Source organism: Moschus berezovskii, chromosome 22 (genome assembly GCF_049115385.1).
Source record: "Moschus berezovskii isolate FMDL1 chromosome 22, NW_MosBer_1.0, whole genome shotgun sequence".
Taxonomy (NCBI): domain Eukaryota; kingdom Metazoa; phylum Chordata; class Mammalia; order Artiodactyla; family Moschidae; genus Moschus; species Moschus berezovskii.
Genome location: NC_142481.1, coordinates 49,213,364 through 49,231,425, shown reverse-complemented (window position 1 = coordinate 49,231,425; position 18,062 = coordinate 49,213,364). Strand labels below are relative to the sequence as shown.

The 18,062-nt window shown below is 51.6% G+C and overlaps 1 protein-coding gene across 5 annotated transcripts in view; it reads right to left on the bottom strand.

The window, feature by feature from the left end:
- The window catches only part of FANCA (FA complementation group A), a 37,862-nt gene that overhangs the window by 6,374 nt on the left and 13,426 nt on the right, over window positions 1-18,062 (bottom strand). For all 5 annotated transcript variants that reach the window (XM_088830554.1, XM_055412897.2, XM_055412893.2 and 2 more), the window contains exons 12-31: window positions 17,886-17,962; window positions 17,507-17,648; window positions 17,065-17,198; window positions 15,253-15,363; window positions 14,388-14,483; window positions 14,251-14,310; window positions 13,417-13,505; window positions 12,830-12,890; window positions 12,692-12,741; window positions 9,624-9,700; window positions 8,394-8,507; window positions 7,370-7,506; window positions 7,022-7,092; window positions 6,601-6,697; window positions 6,334-6,521; window positions 5,248-5,341; window positions 4,242-4,418; window positions 3,739-3,812; window positions 2,373-2,501; window positions 75-159 (exon numbers count right to left, since the gene is read on the bottom strand). In XM_088830554.1, the coding sequence (XP_088686680.1) occupies window positions 75-159; window positions 2,373-2,501; window positions 3,739-3,812; window positions 4,242-4,418; window positions 5,248-5,341; window positions 6,334-6,521; window positions 6,601-6,697; window positions 7,022-7,092; window positions 7,370-7,506; window positions 8,394-8,507; window positions 9,624-9,700; window positions 12,692-12,741; window positions 12,830-12,890; window positions 13,417-13,505; window positions 14,251-14,310; window positions 14,388-14,483; window positions 15,253-15,363; window positions 17,065-17,198; window positions 17,507-17,648; window positions 17,886-17,962 (2,063 nt within the window). The remainder of the gene's footprint in view (window positions 1-74; window positions 160-2,372; window positions 2,502-3,738; window positions 3,813-4,241; window positions 4,419-5,247; window positions 5,342-6,333; window positions 6,522-6,600; window positions 6,698-7,021; window positions 7,093-7,369; window positions 7,507-8,393; window positions 8,508-9,623; window positions 9,701-12,691; window positions 12,742-12,829; window positions 12,891-13,416; window positions 13,506-14,250; window positions 14,311-14,387; window positions 14,484-15,252; window positions 15,364-17,064; window positions 17,199-17,506; window positions 17,649-17,885; window positions 17,963-18,062) is intronic.

Below are 18,062 nucleotides of genomic sequence, written 5' to 3'. Positions count from 1 at the left end.
ATACTCAATAAATATCTTGATAGCACATGGCTTCGATGCAGTGGACACACTGCGTTTTGCATTTTCTAACTCACCTGCAATCTGGAAAAAATGTCCCGATTTCCTTTGCAGCCAGTGAGAACCAAATCAGAATTCTCTGAGTGATGATAACTCCTCGAACTGAAATAAAAACACAGTGAAAGCCTCCTTAGTGTCTCCTGTCTAGGCTGGGCTACCTCTTCTTCTCCTGCCTCCAGTATGGCCTGTGGTCACAGGGCCAGGGTGTATCCAGGGACCACAGGGCACGCATGGTGCCCAGCAACAGCACAAAGCCAGCAACCAGCTCCGGCAACATATCAAAATAATTATGTGCCACAACCAGCTGGGATTTATCCTAAGAATGCCAGGTTGGCTCAATATGCAAAAATCAATTAATGCAATAAACATGAGTAAATAGAAAACCAAAACCACACAGATAAAACATTAAGTTCAACAACCATCTCATGATTAAAAAAACTAACTAGGAGTAAAAGGGACTGTCCTCAACCTGGCAAAGGGCATTTATGAAGAACCCACAGTTCACATTGTACTCAATGATGAGAGACTGAAAACTGTCCTTCCAAGACCAGGACCAGGACAAATGTCTGCTCCTATTGCCTCCAGTGAGCACTGCACTGTAAAGTTCTAGACAGGACAACTCAGCAAATAAACAAATCAGCACATAAAAGTCATTTGGATTGGAAAGGAAAAAGTTAAACCATCTCTATTCACAGATGACAAGACCTTATATATAGAAAATCATAAAGAACTAACAATAAAAAGCCATCTGAGCAAATAAGTGAAATTAAAGCAATGACCCCATTTACAATGGTGCTAAAAAAAAATAAAATACTGCAGAATAAATTTAATCAAGGAGATGCAAGACTTGCACAGTGAAAACTATAAAACACTGTTGAAAAGTATTAAAGATGACCTAAACAAATGGAAGGACCCAAACTGATACACAGATACAGTACAGTCATCAGAATCCCAGCTCATTTTGTACAAATTAATAAGCTGATCCTAAAAGTCCAGATGGAGCTGCAAGAGCTCCAGAACAATCCTGATAAAGCAGGACAAAGTTGGTGGACTCAGGTCTTCCACTTTTACTTCCTTGTTTATTTTTTGGCCGCACCATGCAGCTTGTGGGACCATAGTTACCGAAGGATTGAACCCAGGCCCTTAGCAGTAAAAGCGTGGAGTCCTAACCACTGGACTGCCAGAGAATTCCCACATTTTCCAATTTTAAAACTTATTACAAAGCTATAGTAATCAAAATAATGTGGTCCTGGCACAGGGATAGATGTAAAGATAAGTAGAACAGAGTTGAGAGTCCAGAAGTAAACTCTCACACATATGGTGAGTGGACTTTTGACAAGAATAACAAGACCATTCAATGGGGAAAGAACAGTCTTTTCAACAAAAGGGGCAACTGGACATTCACATACAAGAGTGGGGCTGGATCTCTACCTCACATCTTACAAACAATTTCCTCAGGAGACTTCCCTGGTGGTTCAGTGGTTAAGAATCCGCCTTGCAATGCAGGGGATGTGGGTTCCATGCCTGGTCAAGAAACTAAGATCCCACATGCCGAGTCGCAACAGCCTGGGGGCTGTAACTGGAAAGTCTGTGTGCCTCAACTAAGACCTGATGCAGTCAAATAAATAAATTTAGGGATAAAAAAAGTAACTCAAAATGGATCAAAGGTCCAAAAGCTAAAACTAAAAACAGATGAATACAGCTTCTTCAAAATGTAAAACTTATATGAATCAAAGCACTCTATCAAGGGAGTGAACCAATGACTTTAAGGGATGGGAGAAAGCATCTGTGATTCACGTATCTCAAGGGACCTGGCATCTGGACTATATAAAGAACCCTTAAGACTCAACAAGCAAATAGCCCAATTGTAAATGGGCAAAGGATCTAATCAGACATCTGTCCAAAAAAGATAAATAAATGGTCAACACTAGATAACACCACACACCACCTGGACACAGCATATGTCTTCAACCAGGAGGACAATGAGACTGAACAGGCCACGTGAGACCCCCACAGCCTGCACGGCCCAGACGGGACTGGGAAGGCCTGCCTCTCGTGGCAGCCGGTCCTCACCGGTACTTCCTGCACCATGGGTGGCGACACTGGCGCCCGCCACCTACTAGACCTTGTATTCTCCTCTCGTTTGCTGACCAGGTGACGCACAGAGAGAAAGATGACACCAGAAGCTTGCCTTCATTGCGAAGATTCAGACTCGTTATCAGATATGTCCAACTGTGTGGACCAAGAGAAATAACAACATTCTTAGAGCTACCAAAATCAAAACACACATGCCTCTGGGCACCAACATTCCTAACCTTTGGCAGAAGTCCATGAGCACGTCGACCAGGGTGGTGCAAGCGGCTTCCAGGTCTCCGTCACAGCCACCGGCGGCAGAGGGCATGGGGAGGAAGTGCTGGTGGATGGCCCACTGCTGGAAGTCCTGCCTACAATGCAAACGCCAGGGTCTGTGCCTAGGGAGGCCGCCTCAGCCAGAGGGGTGGGGGAACTGCGGGTGCACGGCTGCTGAGCAGGGGGCGGAGGGGGCATCTGTACTGGCTGGGTCCAGCAGCAGAGCATCCAGATGTGGACCAGGCTCCACAGTGCTAAGACCACAGCACTGGCAGCCACCAGAGCTGCAGTCTGCCCCCACAGGGAGACCAGAACCTGAGCAGAGCCTTGGCCACGACCACGACAGGCAGGGGGCACTGCAGTGAGGAGCAAAGGAAGGAGGCCCCAACCTGACTCCTCACCGACAGCACAGTGACCTGAGGGAGAGCTAAGAAGGCGTACTCTGGATCTGCATGCCAGGACGCTGGAGAGGGAGGCCCCGGGCTCATGAGCGCAGGAAGGAAGTGCTCAGGAAGCAAGCCAGGCACAAAGCTGATAGGTGGGAGTGCCCCACCAGCCCCTCCACCCCCACCCTCTGAGCTGCAGAAGGCACTGTCGTCATTCCCACTCCCATTTGCCGTCCTTCCTAAGTCTACTTGTTCCATCAGAATCTGACACCACGTCACAGCGTCTCCGTGTGCGGGAACGTCTCTGACCATACCACAGACAGTGGCGTGAGGACAGCCACCCCTGCTGCGAAGCCCCTCAGCACACCCCTGAGCCCCAAACAGCACACCTTATGGCTCAGCCATCTCATTCACCGGCCCCGAGACCCACAGAGGCCCCAGGACCCACAGGGGCTCAGACCCCAATTTGCTCACTCCTGTTGCTATGCCTCGAAGCCAGCAATTGGTGAAGCCGTGCCCACCCTCCCCCTCCTTGGCTGACACCAGCTGAGATCTTTGTGGCTCCCTGACCACGGCCCTCAGGGGTTCAGACTCCTTGTTCCTCACCCACCAGCACCTGCTCCCACAGCCCTGCTGTATCTCCCTGCCTGCCTCCGGGCTGCACAGTCCCTCAGCAGGAGTGTCCACTCAGGGCCAACGGGGCAGAAGTGCAGGCGGGTAGTCCTGTCTGTTTTGTTCACGCTACATCCCTAGCTCCCAAAACATTCTAGAAGTATCTGCCAAACCACAGGAGCTCAGGAAGTGTTCCTTGAATAACAGAATGAATAAAATTATATTCATAGACTATACTATAACATAGACTGTATGTTAAGCTGAACGTTAAATTGAGGATATCATGACACAAAATAGTGTAACGTTTTAAAGGGCAGATCCGTTAAGCACTTACCTTTCTGTATCTGAAAGAAAATCAACTTCAGGCTGAATTTCTATTTCCAGCTGTAACCAGTCTCTATAAGTCAACTGAGAGAAAAAGCTCAAGTGACCACCATGCCGAGGATGGTGCACAGAAGCCACAGGGCGGACTGTGAATGTGGCTCTCATGGCAGCTGGAGGTCTCCTATGTCTCAGACCCTCCATCCTCACGCCACTGCCCAGTGTTAGACAGCGAGCTTGGCATGAAGCCCCAAGAACCAGTAACTTAACCCTGAAAGTGAAGCTAACTGAAACTTTTCAAACTGGTCTTAAACTGCATTCTCCACACTGCTGCCTAGCCCTGGACAGATCGTGGCGTCTGCACAACTTGTTTCAGCTCACCATTGGGCATATAACATGAAGCTTCCAGCAGCTGCACAGCACTCACCCTGTCTTTAAATTCTGGGGCAGCTCCACATGTCCACAGAGACCAACCTTAAAACCTCACATCCCCAGGGAGGGGACTGCAGGACCTACCTGGAACCCCTCCTGCTTCAGCAGTTCCTGCAGGGCTCTCTGCTTCCACAGGCAGAGGGCGGTTCTCCGCCAGTCCACGGAGGGCAGGCACAGGGGCCTCCAAGGTGGGCTGGCCAGGTCCTCCTGAGACGGGGGGTCTCGGGCTTCTGGGAACCATCTGAACATGATGAACTGGAACTGAAAAAAGCCAGTGGCATGTGTGCTGTGAGGCTGGCCACATTCGGCTGGCAGTGGGGAGCCCCTGCTCCTCAGATGGCACTTCAGGGGGCAGCAGCTCTGACCGTATATCTGAGGCCGCTGTGTCCTGCAGCTGTGCTCAGCCGTCCCGAGGCTCACTGGCATTGGGGTCTGTGTGAGATGCTCCCGGGTGATGGATGAGCCACCTGTCTTTCCTTAGGAGACTCCCTGCCCTGTGCTGCCGGAGTCACAGGCAGTGCAAGGGGACCATGGCAGCTTGGGACCTGAGGTGGGCTTCCTCTTCTGGGAAGCCACTACCCCTGACCTGTCCCCATCCCACACTGTGAAACTATGGTACCAGCCCCCAGGCTGCTTCTGAAAAGGCAGCTCCCAGCAGGGCCCAAGAGTCCAACACTGAGCCTGGAACTGAGAAGCAGGCTCATCGCCCAGGGGACAGGCTCCCTGGAACTCTACATGTGCCGCAACTCCAGCTCCCACTGGAACGGACAGCCCTGCCACTCTTGACACAGAATCCCAATACACAGTCTCCAGAGCTATCTTTAGAGGAAGTATAGGGCACCTCTTTACCTGGGAAGACACTTCTTATGACTACTGAGCCAATTTTATAGACGGGAGGGACATCCGTGGTTCACCTTATACCCCTTCCTCTTAACTCAGCCAGAAAGAAAAGGCAGAAGGTGGTGGCTCCCAGGAGATAGACCACCACAGACCAGGGTGGTGCTGAGCACGAGATGGAGGCCACACAGCCTTGGGCCAGAGACCCATAGAAAATAGGAACTCGACCGAGAAAGGAACCCAGAAGACTCACCTTTTTTATAAGGCCAGGAGACAGACAGCTGTGTAGAAGCTCATGTGACTGGGAAAACTTACACAGGGAGTAAGAAATTGCTGCTGTAGAAAATCTGAAAATAGAAAACGGAAATTATAACACAGAAACGGGATCCACACAAAATACAGGGTGGAAGAGTCAGCATGAGTCATACAAAGTGAACCAAGGGCGGAATCCCAGCACCCCCACCCCACCCCACCCCCTAGTAATGCATCTTGGAAAATGTAAACACGCAAGCATTCCACGTAAGGGCTTCCCCAGCGTCAGGGAGGGCATGCCCCACTGGGTTCATGGGCATGACCACACATTGTTTGCCGTTCCTGCCTATAAGGACCTCCAAGCCAGGGAGAAATGGGTCCGGTTGCAGTCTCAGCTCTGCCCACCCACGGTGGCTGTGACGAGTCGGGCAGAGGCTGGCAGGGAGTCTGGGTGGTGAGGACAGGGCCTGACTCCCAGGGCCTTGTCAGTGAGCACTGCTCCTATACTTGGCTCTCCCTGTCTGCTGACGTCAGCTTAGTCTGCAAGCCAGGACCCTGGTCCCTGCCAACATCCCTCCCTGCCAGAGTCTCTGGCTTCTGTCCTGACTTCAGTCTGTTCACCTCAGCAGCTGCAGAAAGCTCCAGGTCTCTGCCATGGGGTGGCCGCTCTCACCCCAGCCATCTCTCCCACCTGCCAAGCCTAGCGCTGGGCTCCCTGCAACTGCTGGGTCCTGGGAGAGGTTCTGGTGCTGTGTGTGCAGTGACAGAACAGCCATTCGTGCAGAGGAGTGCCCCAGAGAAAGCTGCTCATCACAGGGAGATCCCAGAACTGAACCTGAGGGACAGGTCCACCCAGCTGCCTGCCACCCAACCTGGAGAAGGACACCTGCAGCCCAGAGCCAGCGTCTCCAAAGGCAGGGAGCAAGGCAGGATGACTTCACTGTCCTAACCAGAGATACCAGCACGTGCCCAAATACATCTAGACAAGGTTCCTTCTGGGAGGTGTGGACAAGCACAGCACGGAGCACGTGGGTCAATGCTGTGCTGTCTGAGGAACACGTGTTACTACTGACAAGAGTGCACTTACTTCAGACACAGGGCCAAGGCCTGCTGGGCTGCGCAGGGCAGGAGGCTGTTGATGAACTCGGGGAGAGGCAGGCCCCTGGCAGGGGCAGGCGGGCCCACGTGCACCTTGGGGAGTGCAGACCTGGACTCGCCCAGGTGAACAGCCAGTGCAGCCAAGCCCAGCACATGTGAGGCACTCAGGTTTGGGCCCTAAACGAGAGAAAAGGTGTTTGGTGCTGGGGGGCAGGCTGGGGGACCCACTCCCAGCTGGAAGGAATGGCAGCCCTACCTGGTGACGGAGCAGCTGGCAGAGCCTGGTGAGCACGGCTGGCAGGAACCTGCGTCCACACAGGGCCCTCACAAAGTGGGTGGCCCAGGGGCCCTGCCTATGGGGACAGCCAGAGAGAACAGGGCAGTGGCAGTCCCAGGCCTCCCAGCCCTCCCAGAGCCCATGGATAAGCAGGCAGGCACCGCAAATCCAGGAAGAACTAAGTTGCTCCGTAGACAGCAGGCTCACCTGCTGCAAGGTTGATTTGGTCACGTGCCTGTGGTATATCAGCCCCCAGTCCTCCCTGCCCTCCCCCATTGCAGCAGGACATCGGGGGCGGCTCAGGGCCCAGAGCTGGACCAAAACCGACGGCCTCTCATCAGGAGCACCAGGCCACCCTCGGGACAGCTCCAACCACCTGGTGGAACTGCCCGGCCTCTACCTGTCTGGTGGGGCGACGCTGGAGGCTGCCAAGAGGTTCTGACAAAAAGACATCAGCAGGAGGTCCACCAACTGAGAGGAAAGGTCTCATCAGAACGTTTACACCTTGGACACACAGGATCAGAGCTAAGCTCATGAGACTATGAAACAGGCTGCTGCCCAGAGAGAAGGCTGCCATTCCCAGGTCATAGGAACCCCCAGACCCTGGGAAGGTCCCCTGGGGTCATGATGGGATGTGTCAGTGGAGAACAGGGTCAGCAGACCTACCACACCTTCCTCCCAAATGCAGAGTCTGCATACAGACAATACCAAACCCTCAACTCACTCACACATGGTCTCCCACACTCACCTTCTGCTCCCGCAGCTGCAGCTCGGGGGCCTGGATGCTGAGCTGCACCGGAGCCGCCTCGCCACTGCCAACATCCTCGCTGAGGCCCAGGACAGAGTGGAGCCTCTCGGAGACCATGGCCACCTGAGCTGATAGCACTATGAGAGAGGACTGCCATGAGCAGGGCATCCCTGCCTCCACTGTGTCCACACCACCCCCACCTTGCATCGCCTGCCACCTCTGCAGGCGCCGACGCCTGCTGCAGCCCCTCGGCCCAGCCTTGGGCAGCCTTCTCTCTTGGCGTCCCCCAGGACCACAGGTTGCAGGGGACTGTGAAAACCATGTATCACTTCTGACCCTCAATTTTAACTCCTCACAGGCTTCCATGTTCTCTGCAGGTCATATGTGAATGTACATACACTATATGCATTCACAACATACCTAATTTTTTTGATATTTCTAGGCTACATGGTTTATCTGCAAGCTTTTTCAAATTGTCATTTACCTCCAAAAAAGTATATTTACTGAAAATAATCTGCATATACTGAATGGACCTGTGCAGTTAAAAACATGGCTTATTTATATTACTTTCTGCATTTAGCATAACAAAAGTCTAAAACTTCTGGAACTGAGCACTTTATTTTGTGGCCACTGCGTGCTCTGAACTGCATAGACTGGTTCTCCAGGTCCCACAGAGGAGACAGTCCAGGAGCAGAGACCCAGTGCTGAGGGCTGGAGGTGCCGGGCAGTAGAGGTCAGAAAGAAAACCACACCCAGCCCAGCACACAGCTTTCTCCCTCTACATCACCTATCCCACCAGTGCCAGGGAGGGAATGTTCACCTTCTGCCAAGACTTCGGGACAGCCTGCATGTCAGAAACAAGGCTGCATCCTCCACACCTACCGGGCCACAGTCAGGCTTCGTGACAGATGAACGCAATGGCCACTGTGGCTCAGGGACCAGCCATGAACTTGAACACATGGGACATGCATTCCCACCCACAAACACCCACTGTGGACAGCCCTGCCTGCAGCCCCCTCCTCACCATCATGCTGGGTGGGGTCCGTCATACAGGCCCTGAGCTCCTGCAGGGCAGCCATGAGCAGGTCCAGTGGCTCCTCTGCACAGCTGGGCTCCACCTCCCCTCCCTGGGCTGCATCTGAGAGGCAGGAGGTGATTTTCACAATTGGGCTAGACAACAAGCACACCGAAGTTTAGGAAAAAACCCTGGTTCTATGCACGTCATCGCCAAGTGTAAAATGCACATACGTAATAAAAAAGACCAAACGCTTGTGGAGGGAGGCTGGGCTGGGGGCATGAATTATGGACAGATGATGGTCAAACTGATGATGATGTTTCTCAAACTTTTAAGTAACACTGTGATATTGTTTTTTACCACAGGATGCTAAGACCAGATGTTAGAATTACAAGTCCTCAACATACATTTAAAAGGTTCTAGAAGCCCTTTTCCAAAAGCAGTACCAGGGATCAGGAAAAGAGGGGTGAGGCTGCTCTCGGCTGTGGGCACAGCCCTCCACCCTCTTGGCACCTCATCAGTGAGATGTTCTGTTATGGGTCCAAACAGGTGTGGGTCCCCTTGGCCGTCAGAACCTGTGGCAGACTGTGTGAGAGTGTTCTGCCAGACAGAACCAGAGAACAGAGTTGCAGGCAATCAGTTAGCCTAACTGGCTGGCAGGCAGCAGAGGCTTTGACTAGCAAACAGGAGCACATCTCGACACTGACAGACCAGGCCCTGTGCAGATGGCACCTTGCTCCTGGGGGGTGGGGTAGGGACAGTGTCCCCGGCTGCTCCAGGTCATGCACTCTTGGCCTAGGTCTACATCATTGTCCCCTAGAAGCAGCAAGATCCCCACCAACATCACAAAGAGCTGAGGCAGACACCCAGTAGGACACGGTGCAGAACCAGCTCCGTGGCCTCAGCCTGGCTGGTCACCTGAATGTAAAGCTTGCATCAGATGGGCAATAGAAACCATGTCACAACCTCAGCAGGGCACACAAAGATGACAGTCAAGTGAACTTGGTACCACGTCCTTCAGGAAGTGTATGGCAGGTACTTCCCAGCTGAGACCTGAGAGGGTTGACATCACAGGCAGCCCTCCGGGTGTCACAACCATCCCGGGGCTGAGCCAGTCAGTCTCTGAAGCCACAGCTCTGACCAGACCAAGCATGACATGACCAGACCAGAGGGACTAGGGCGCCACCGACAACATCTCGTGATTCGGGAAGTGGAGATGGGCACAAATGAGGACCACACCTTCGGGCTGCTTCTGTCCGGCAGTGGAGCAGGCTTGGCGGTAGGTGGAGTATAGGGCTGGGGGAATTTTATCCGCTCTGGGTCAGAAGGAAACAATAAAATAGTCCACTGCAATTCAAATTGATTTTCAAGGTTACAATTCCAGAAACTATCATAACAAAATTATGCAATACAGTAAATTATACAACACATAAACATTATACACCACCACACAACGTGACTCTACTGAATAATACATGCTACAGAAACATCTGCCAATGGTTTTTGTTGGGTAGAGAGATTAGAAATGATTTTCACTTCTCTCAGTCAAGTTTTGGTAATTCCCAAATTTTAAAGGTGAAATTAATTACTTTTAATGAGAAATGCTAAGAAAAACACCCAGTTAATGCTTATACCACTCAAAATATAAGTCCAGTGATGATGCAGGGCAGCTACAGGGCATGGACCCAGGTGGCAAGCCCTCATGGTACAAGGACGAGTCCAAGGACAAGGGCCGCAGAGTCACCTTCAGAGGAGTGGAAGTCACAAGTGGCCCAGTTATGAGACACATGGACAGCAGCATGGTCTGCAGGTCACTACCCCCCCACACACACTGTGCTACAAACTGTGAAGACAAGACTCAAGCAGAACAGACAGACCTGCTGTGGTCTAGAATATGAATGTACACAGGGGCTGGAGACGAGGAGCTGAGGGGGCATCACCTTCTGCCCGGGGGTCAGTAAAGCCTTTAGCCCAAAAATCAGAAACCAGTGCAATTAAAAACAGCAAACTCAAGGAAACAGAGAAATCCACAGAAAAGAAACTGAGTCATTGCTCTCATTAGTATCTTCAGAGAGACAAGACATAGCACTGCAGCTATGAGACAAGACTGGATTGCTGGGGGCTTCCCTGGAGGCTCAGTGGTAAAGAATCTGCCTGTCGATGCAGGAGACAAGGGTTCAATCACTAGTCCAGGAAAATCTCACATGCCATGGAACAGCCCATGCATCACAACTGGTGAGTGTGTGCCCTCGAGTCCATGCTCTGTGAGAGAAGCTGCCACAATGAGAATCCCATGCACTGCAACTAGAGTGGCCCCTGCTTGCTGCAACTAAAGAAAACCTCACACAGTAACAAAGACCCAGCACAGTCAAAAATAAATTATATAAAAAAAGGAATGGACTACTGTACAAAGAAATGTCTGATGGCAGAAATGAAACACTCAGTAAAAGTACCTATAGATAAACTTTAAGAAATCTCCCAGAAAGGAGAGGGAAAACAAAATGAAACAGATATGCAAAATATGACAAAAGAGAAAAAAGTCAGAAGACACTTCAGGAAATATAACACCTAAAAGAGAGAAGATCCAAGAAGGTAAAGGACACAGAGGAGACTTGGCAATGACATGAACCAAGATAAAATAACCAGTGTCTGGGACTGGCTTCAAAATATCAAGAATACTGGGTGGTTAAGTGAATTTGAAGGCTACAGATGAAACAAGATTGGTCATTTATTGATAACTATTAAATCTGGGTGATAGATTCTATTCTGCTTTTCTGTCTTAAATTTTTCATAAAAAAAGGGTTTTAAATATCCAAGAAAATTCCTTAGTACTGAAGGATATGAACTTCCAGATTAAAAGCCCCACCATATGCCCCGCCCAGAAATGAAATCACATCTACAGTGAAATGCACTGCTATAAAACTTCAGAACACAGGGGAACAAAGACACTACAGGCCTCCAGAAAGAACACAGATCCCATGCAAAGAGTCAGAAATTCTAAGTTTCGAACATCTCAGCAGCAACACAACATTGGAAGTCAAGGATGTGACTCAAAAATTTGAGGGAAAATAATTTTCAACTTAGATTTCTATACCCAGCCAAACTACCTATCAAATGTCAGGCTAAAAAGAGTGTCAAAAAATTTACCTCCCATCCATCCTTTTGTGAGACACTTCAGTAGGGATGCTTTCCACCAACACAAAGGAGTAAACCAAGAAAGAGGATGATCTTGATATAGAAAAGAGAAGACAGCACAAGCCATGGCAGAGGACAGCACAAGGTGATGCTGAAGGGAGATGCAAGGGTGACAGCTGTCTTAAAGGCATAAACAGCTAGTAAGAGTGGAGCAGGTTAGAAGGCCTAGAAGAGATTTCCCTACAACTGCTGGGATACGTGATGATTCTGAACAAGAGAACAGTTAGACATCCAGCTGAGTTTGCAGAGAAGCATATAAATATGCACAAGGAAAACTAAGATAAAACAAAGATGATTATGAACTCCAGAGAAAACAAAAGGAACAACTCTGAACAGTGTCTGGATAGCCTTAAAAACAAGCATTAAATACTGAGGTTTTAAAAACTAGTACAGGAAGGATAGCTATGTTTGTTGGTGGAGGAAAGAAAACTAAAACAGAAAAAGTGGTAAGTACGGAAATAAAGTTATTTGGAGATTTGGGGCAAAATATAAAAAAATCAGGTAAGGGTTGAAAATGCTTGCTTCCAGACAGAAAGTGAAGTGGCAGGATGGGTGAGGCGTGGCTATCTGTCTTAAACTTCATAGAAATATCTGATTCTTTAGTCTAACCTGTGTTTTTTTTTATTTTGACATATAGTTGAATTACAACGTCGTGTTTATTTTTCTGCTGTGCAGCAACATGACCCAGTTATATATATCGATACATTCTTTTTTATATTCTTCTCTATTCTGATTTATCACAGGATATTGAATAGTTACGTTGCTATACAGTAGGATCTTGCTGTTTATCCATCCTGTACATAACAGTGTATGTCTGAGGATCCCAAACTTCCGGTCCACGCCTCCCCTTCTACACCTTGCCCCCCTCCCAGCAACAAGTCTGTTCTCTAGTTTGTGAGCCTGTTTCTGTTTCACTTGTGCCATGCTTTGGATTCTACATACAAGGGACACCATATGGTATTTGCAAAGTGATATTCAGAATCAAAGAAATTTTCTTTTTAACATTATAAGCAACTAATTTTAAGGCAACTGTTTATAGATAAATAGAGCATACATGTGACACCACACAGATCTCTGTGCTGCTAGCCCCCAGCCGCACTGGCAACACGTACCTCCTCAGGGACTCGATAAGAGCCTCGCGGGAATCAGGGGCTCTCGGGAGCTATGAGGAAAGACAGACTCTGTGAGATGCCGACAGGAACCCCAGTCTCTGCCAACCCGGCCCCAGGGTCACGGAGATGTGTACTGACCACTCGTGGTGTGAGCAGCGCAGGGAGGAAGTGGGACAGGTAATAGGACCTCCGGAATATGCTGCAACAGAGAAGGGCAGGCTCAGGGCGGCCCCTGGCAGAGGACCTGCAGCGAGGCAGGGACCATCCTCATCTGGGGCCGTCCCTGAAGGTCAGCATCATGTTTTCAAGCCTTCTTTCTCGCTGTTTTGGGGCCCTTTGCACAAACAGAACTCTGTGCTGGTGACCACATGTGCCTGGAGAGTCAGGGCATTCTGGAGTCTGGGCTCATCCATGGTCAGGAGGTTGACCGTGGGAGCTGGAGGCCATGTACATCCTTCAGGGGCAGAGCCTTAAGAAAGCTACCCCATGCTGGGAGCAGCAGAATTCATGCTTTGGGGTCACAACAAATTCTACAAAATTCTGCTCTTCAACTCCCTGCACTGGCCTCACATGGTCACCGCTGAAGCATGAACAAGAAAAATCATTGTGGCTTAAGGGAGGGCCTGTTCCAATCCCTCTGAACAGCTTTCCTAAAGGGCCTGCCCATCATGGCCACAGACCTTTGCTGGGGACTGCCCAATAACCCTCCTGGTGTGTGACCCTACCTGGCCTCTAGGATGGCGACGGGAACCTTCCCTGTGTGTTCAAACACTGCGAGTGCCTTCTCGACATCCTGGGATGCTTGGCTCTGGGGCTGGACGGAAACAAACAGAAAACTAAAGAAAAGGCAGGAGCAGAGCAGGGCCATGGTTTTGTGGTCAGGTGAGAGGCACAAGAGAGCAGGGCACATGGACCAGCCCCGGTGCCAGCAAACTGCTGGGAGGGATCAACTGCTGCCCCCAGCCTCAGCGAGCTCACCATGTGTGAGCGCTGCCCTGCCGGCCCCGTGGGTCTGTCCCTCCACCCTCTTTCTGCTTCCCTGCTAGAGCAACAAAGATCCCAATGCAAAATTTTCAGGTGGGAAGATGCAGAGACCTGATATTTGACATTTAAAAACATTATGAAATGGCAACTGGTAAACAGCAATAAATCTTAAGTGGAAAACTGCTTTACATATTTTAAAGCTTTAATCTGACAGTCCAGCAGCACCTCCAAAAGTTCATAGACTCACAACTTTGAGGTTAGAGTGTCTTAGAAAGTACACACAGCCCATATACCCACCTGACGTGTCTACACGAACATGGTTAACACTTTAATCTGTAACTCTAAGAAAAAACCCTGCCCTTCCCCAGGTGATTTACAGACCACTTTGTCCATGAAACCACACGAAGGGGACCCCAAGAAGAAATGTCACTGGACGTGGGGCCCTTGCTGCTGCAGTGAGCAGACACCAGAGGGTGGCTCAGCCAGGCCGCTGCACATGCAGGTGCCCAGATGGAAGAGGCTTTGACGCAGAGTCTGGGAAGGAGGCCACGCAGAGAGGAGCACGGGCACGTTACCTGTGTGACATCTCCAGCGGAAGACAGGTCCTCATAGAGCCCCATGTTTTCTATAGAAACCTGCAGAGAGGTGGGTGTTGGTGAGGACCCCTGGGGGCGCTGGGCTCCACAGACAGAGAGGAGGAGCTGGGACTCACTTTGAGGTCGGCCAGGCGCGTCTTGGCCAGCGCCACATAATCGGTGAGGAGGGTACGATACTTGCCAGGGACCAGGGGTGGGTGGAGAATGTGCACCTGTGGGCAGAGGGTGGGGGCACCCATCAGCTCCTCAGCGGCCCCGACCTTCCGGGGCAGGCACTCACACTGACCGCAGAGGAGTCCCAGAGTCAGCCACAGGCCACAGAGGACACGGGGCAGACAGGGCCCTGCACCAGGTGAGGGCAGGAAAGGTCCTGTCAGAGCCGGCTCCCAGGCCCCACATGGGAGGGAGGCAGTGGGGGGCGGGGGCCAGGACTCAGGAGGGCATGTGCTCGCTCCCTCCATGTGCGTTACCTCGTGTGTACTCTTTGAAATGAAATATACATTTCTTAATTAAATAGGAAGATGATGTTCATTTTCCAAGTGCCTTACCCACGAAAGCGAGTGCTTGGGATAGTCATCTCATCACAAAAGCAAGTGCATAGCAGGATGCTTTTGGTGACAAAGAACATGAACTGAGCATCCAGTTTTACACCCCAGGAATAACTGTCATGGCCTCGGGGGTGTATTCCCCCAGCTTCTTTGTCATATACAAACAGATCATTTTGAACACCAAGCACAGGGCCCAGGACACTTGCCTGCCTCACCGTCTGCGGTGTGTGGGCACGGAGACGGCCCTGCTCAAGTGTCAGCTCCTGAACCACATACGCTGGTTTCTGGGGCATTTACCAAAAGAAACCTGCCTCCCTCGGGTACACCCTGACACCCCAGGGTGGCGTCCCCGTCTTGTGACTGTTACCTGCTGCAGTGTCCTGGGGGAACCCCAGGACCAGGGACTGAGCAGAAGGTCCTGCTGGTCTCTCACCTGTAGGTACCGGGGGACCTCGAAGGGCACGAGGTCAGACAGGAACTTGAAGAGGAAGACCAGTGCCTTCTTGCTGCAGCTGTGGACGCCCCTAGCGCTGCCGAAAGTGGCCTGGGGAGGGGCCCGGGAATGAGGTGGGGGTGACAGGAGGACCTGCCATGCAGCGGCCATGGCTACGTCCCGACCTCAGCAACAGCAGGAAGAGGGAAGCAAAGTCATTTTAGCTTGTTCGTCTCCAGGATGCCATGGCTGTGCCCTAGCTAAACAGATGGACTGAGAATTTAAAAAGTAAAAAATACAGTCCTGTAGGACTTCCCTGGTGGCCCAGTGGTTAAGAATTTGCCTACAAATACCGGGGACGTGGGTTCCATCCCTGGTTCAGAAGATTCCACAAACCAAGGAGCAGGTAAGCCAGTGCACCACAACTACTGAGCCCCAACTCTAGAGCCCATGCTCCACAAGACAAGCCCTGCACTGAGAAGCGGGTGGTTGACTGCCCAGACCGCGTGGCCTCCCACCTCCTCACGAGTGCAGTCTGGCAGGATGGCGAAAACCAACACGGCTGCTTTTGTGCACACTGGGCTGCTCTGTGGTGGTTCTCATGTCCATGGGGATGGGGAGGGGGGGTGCCCTTCTCTCTGCTCTACTTCCCACCAGGTGCAGGTGTTTGTTCTACTCTCACAACTAGAGAGTAGCCCCGGCTTGCTGCAGCTAGGGCTTGCTGCAACCTGTGCAACAAGGAAGACTCAGTGCAGCCAAAAATAAATTTAAAATTTTTAATTTAAAAACATTTAAAAAATTTATAAAGAATACATTCCTGTAGAAAATGGTAAATATGGTGCCTTTCTGTGAACCTTAGAGACAGGATTTGTCAACTGCCCATGAGAGCCCTGTCCTTGAAGACACATTCATTCCACTCAAACCACACGCTCAGCTGAGTGGACGACAGCCTGCAGGGAGGGTAGCCACAGGAGGTGGGCCTTCGGCAAAGCCCCATGGTCATAGCAGGAAAGTGAAGCGGACCCTTAGAGAACTCAGGGCGCCTGGGGGAGGGAGGTTCTGAAGAGTCGGCCCTGAGTAGTCTGGATAAGCCAGCAAAGAGCAGCACCCACCCCACCTGAGGCCCACCCGCCACACTGCAAGGCCTGCGACAGCTCCTCCTCCAGATCACACCCGTAGTTCTTCTGGAAAAGGATGGTCAGACAGACAGCAGACATACAGTCACCAGAGTGAGCATGCAGGACACACAGTCGACACCACTGGGCCTGCCATCAGAGCACTGTGTGGGCCCCAGGTGGATCCTCAGTGCCAGGATAGTGGACACAGCTGTGAAGCCACATGCAGGAGCCCCTGGTCCGCTGCATGGAGCTGGAGGACGCACGGGGCAGGAGGGAGCTTCATTCAGTGAAAGAACGAACCACGCCTACCAACCCGACAGGCAAGTTGGGCACAGAGCCCAGCAAGGAGGCAACAGCTCTGCCACCCAAGCTTCTACAAAGAATAGGCCTTGTAATCCCAGATTCACATGCATCCAGATGGGCTCAGCAGTCTGGGAGGAGCAGCAAACACCTGCACCGGTGGGAAATAGAGCAGAGAGAAGGGCACCACCCCCTCCCACCCCATCCCCATGGACGTGAGAACCACCACAGAGCAGCCCAGTGTGCACAAAAGCAGCCGTGTTGGTTTTTGCCATCCTGCCAGACTGCACTCCTAAGGAGGTGGGAAGCCTCGCAGTCTCGGCAGAGTCAACCACAGCTGCAAGCGTGGGCCATGCTGGAGCCCAGGGGCCGGGCGGGAGAGCAGGCAGCTCACCTGGAACCAGGTAGCATAGGACGGGAAGACAGCTGGGCCCTCCAGAGCGGCCTGCCGCACGACTAGGAACGCCAAGACCATGCTGTCCAAGTCCCAGCTCTCAAACGCACGTGCCAGCAGACGGGTCACCCAACCTAGGTAAGAACACCAGCACGACTGTGGATGAGCCAGGAGTGCAGGCAGGACTGTCCGCCTGCCCCACACTGATCCCCAAGCATGGGTGGCAGCCCGCACACAACCTGGCAGTGGGTACAAGGGCAGATGGCAGCGGGCAGACAGCAGAAGGCAGGGCACCTGCTGAGCAGGCGTGAAGGGCTTCATTTTCACTGAGCTGGATACAGTGATTCCGTGACAGGCTCACCCACAGACACTGGTCCATAAATCTCACACACACACACACACACACACACTGAGAACAGGACACAGCTCCCGCCCCACGCACCATTTATCAGCTGCTGTGCATCCGGGAGGCAGATGACCAACGTGGACACACAAGACAGCACGTGCCTCCAGTTTACCTCCTGCGTCTCCAGAACGTCTTGTAAGTGGCCCACCAGCTCCTCTGGGCTCAAGATCACAAAGAGCTGGAAGCAGAGAGTCAAAGCTGGACCTTCACCTCTTCCCACTCTGCATCAGACACAACCTGGACTCAAAACACCTGCCCATGCTGACCCCCGCAGCCAGCACCAGCTAGAGGGAGTTCTCCTCTGATGCCACGGTGCTCTGCCCTAGTAACAAGTTCAGTCTTGGACCTAGATGGTCATCCAGGCGGGTGCAGCTGTGGCTGTGGTGTCTCCCAGGACCACACCCCATGCACTCACCCTGCGGTACAGGCCACTGAGCAGAGCAGGGGTCCTTGCAAAGCTCCACTCTCTCTGCATCTGAATGGCATCAGAAACTTCATTCAGGAGGAAACAAACAGGATGACAGATCAGCAATCATCAATGTTCATTGGTTCAATGTCAATCAACCACCGTGTTTTAATTTGCACTTTTTCA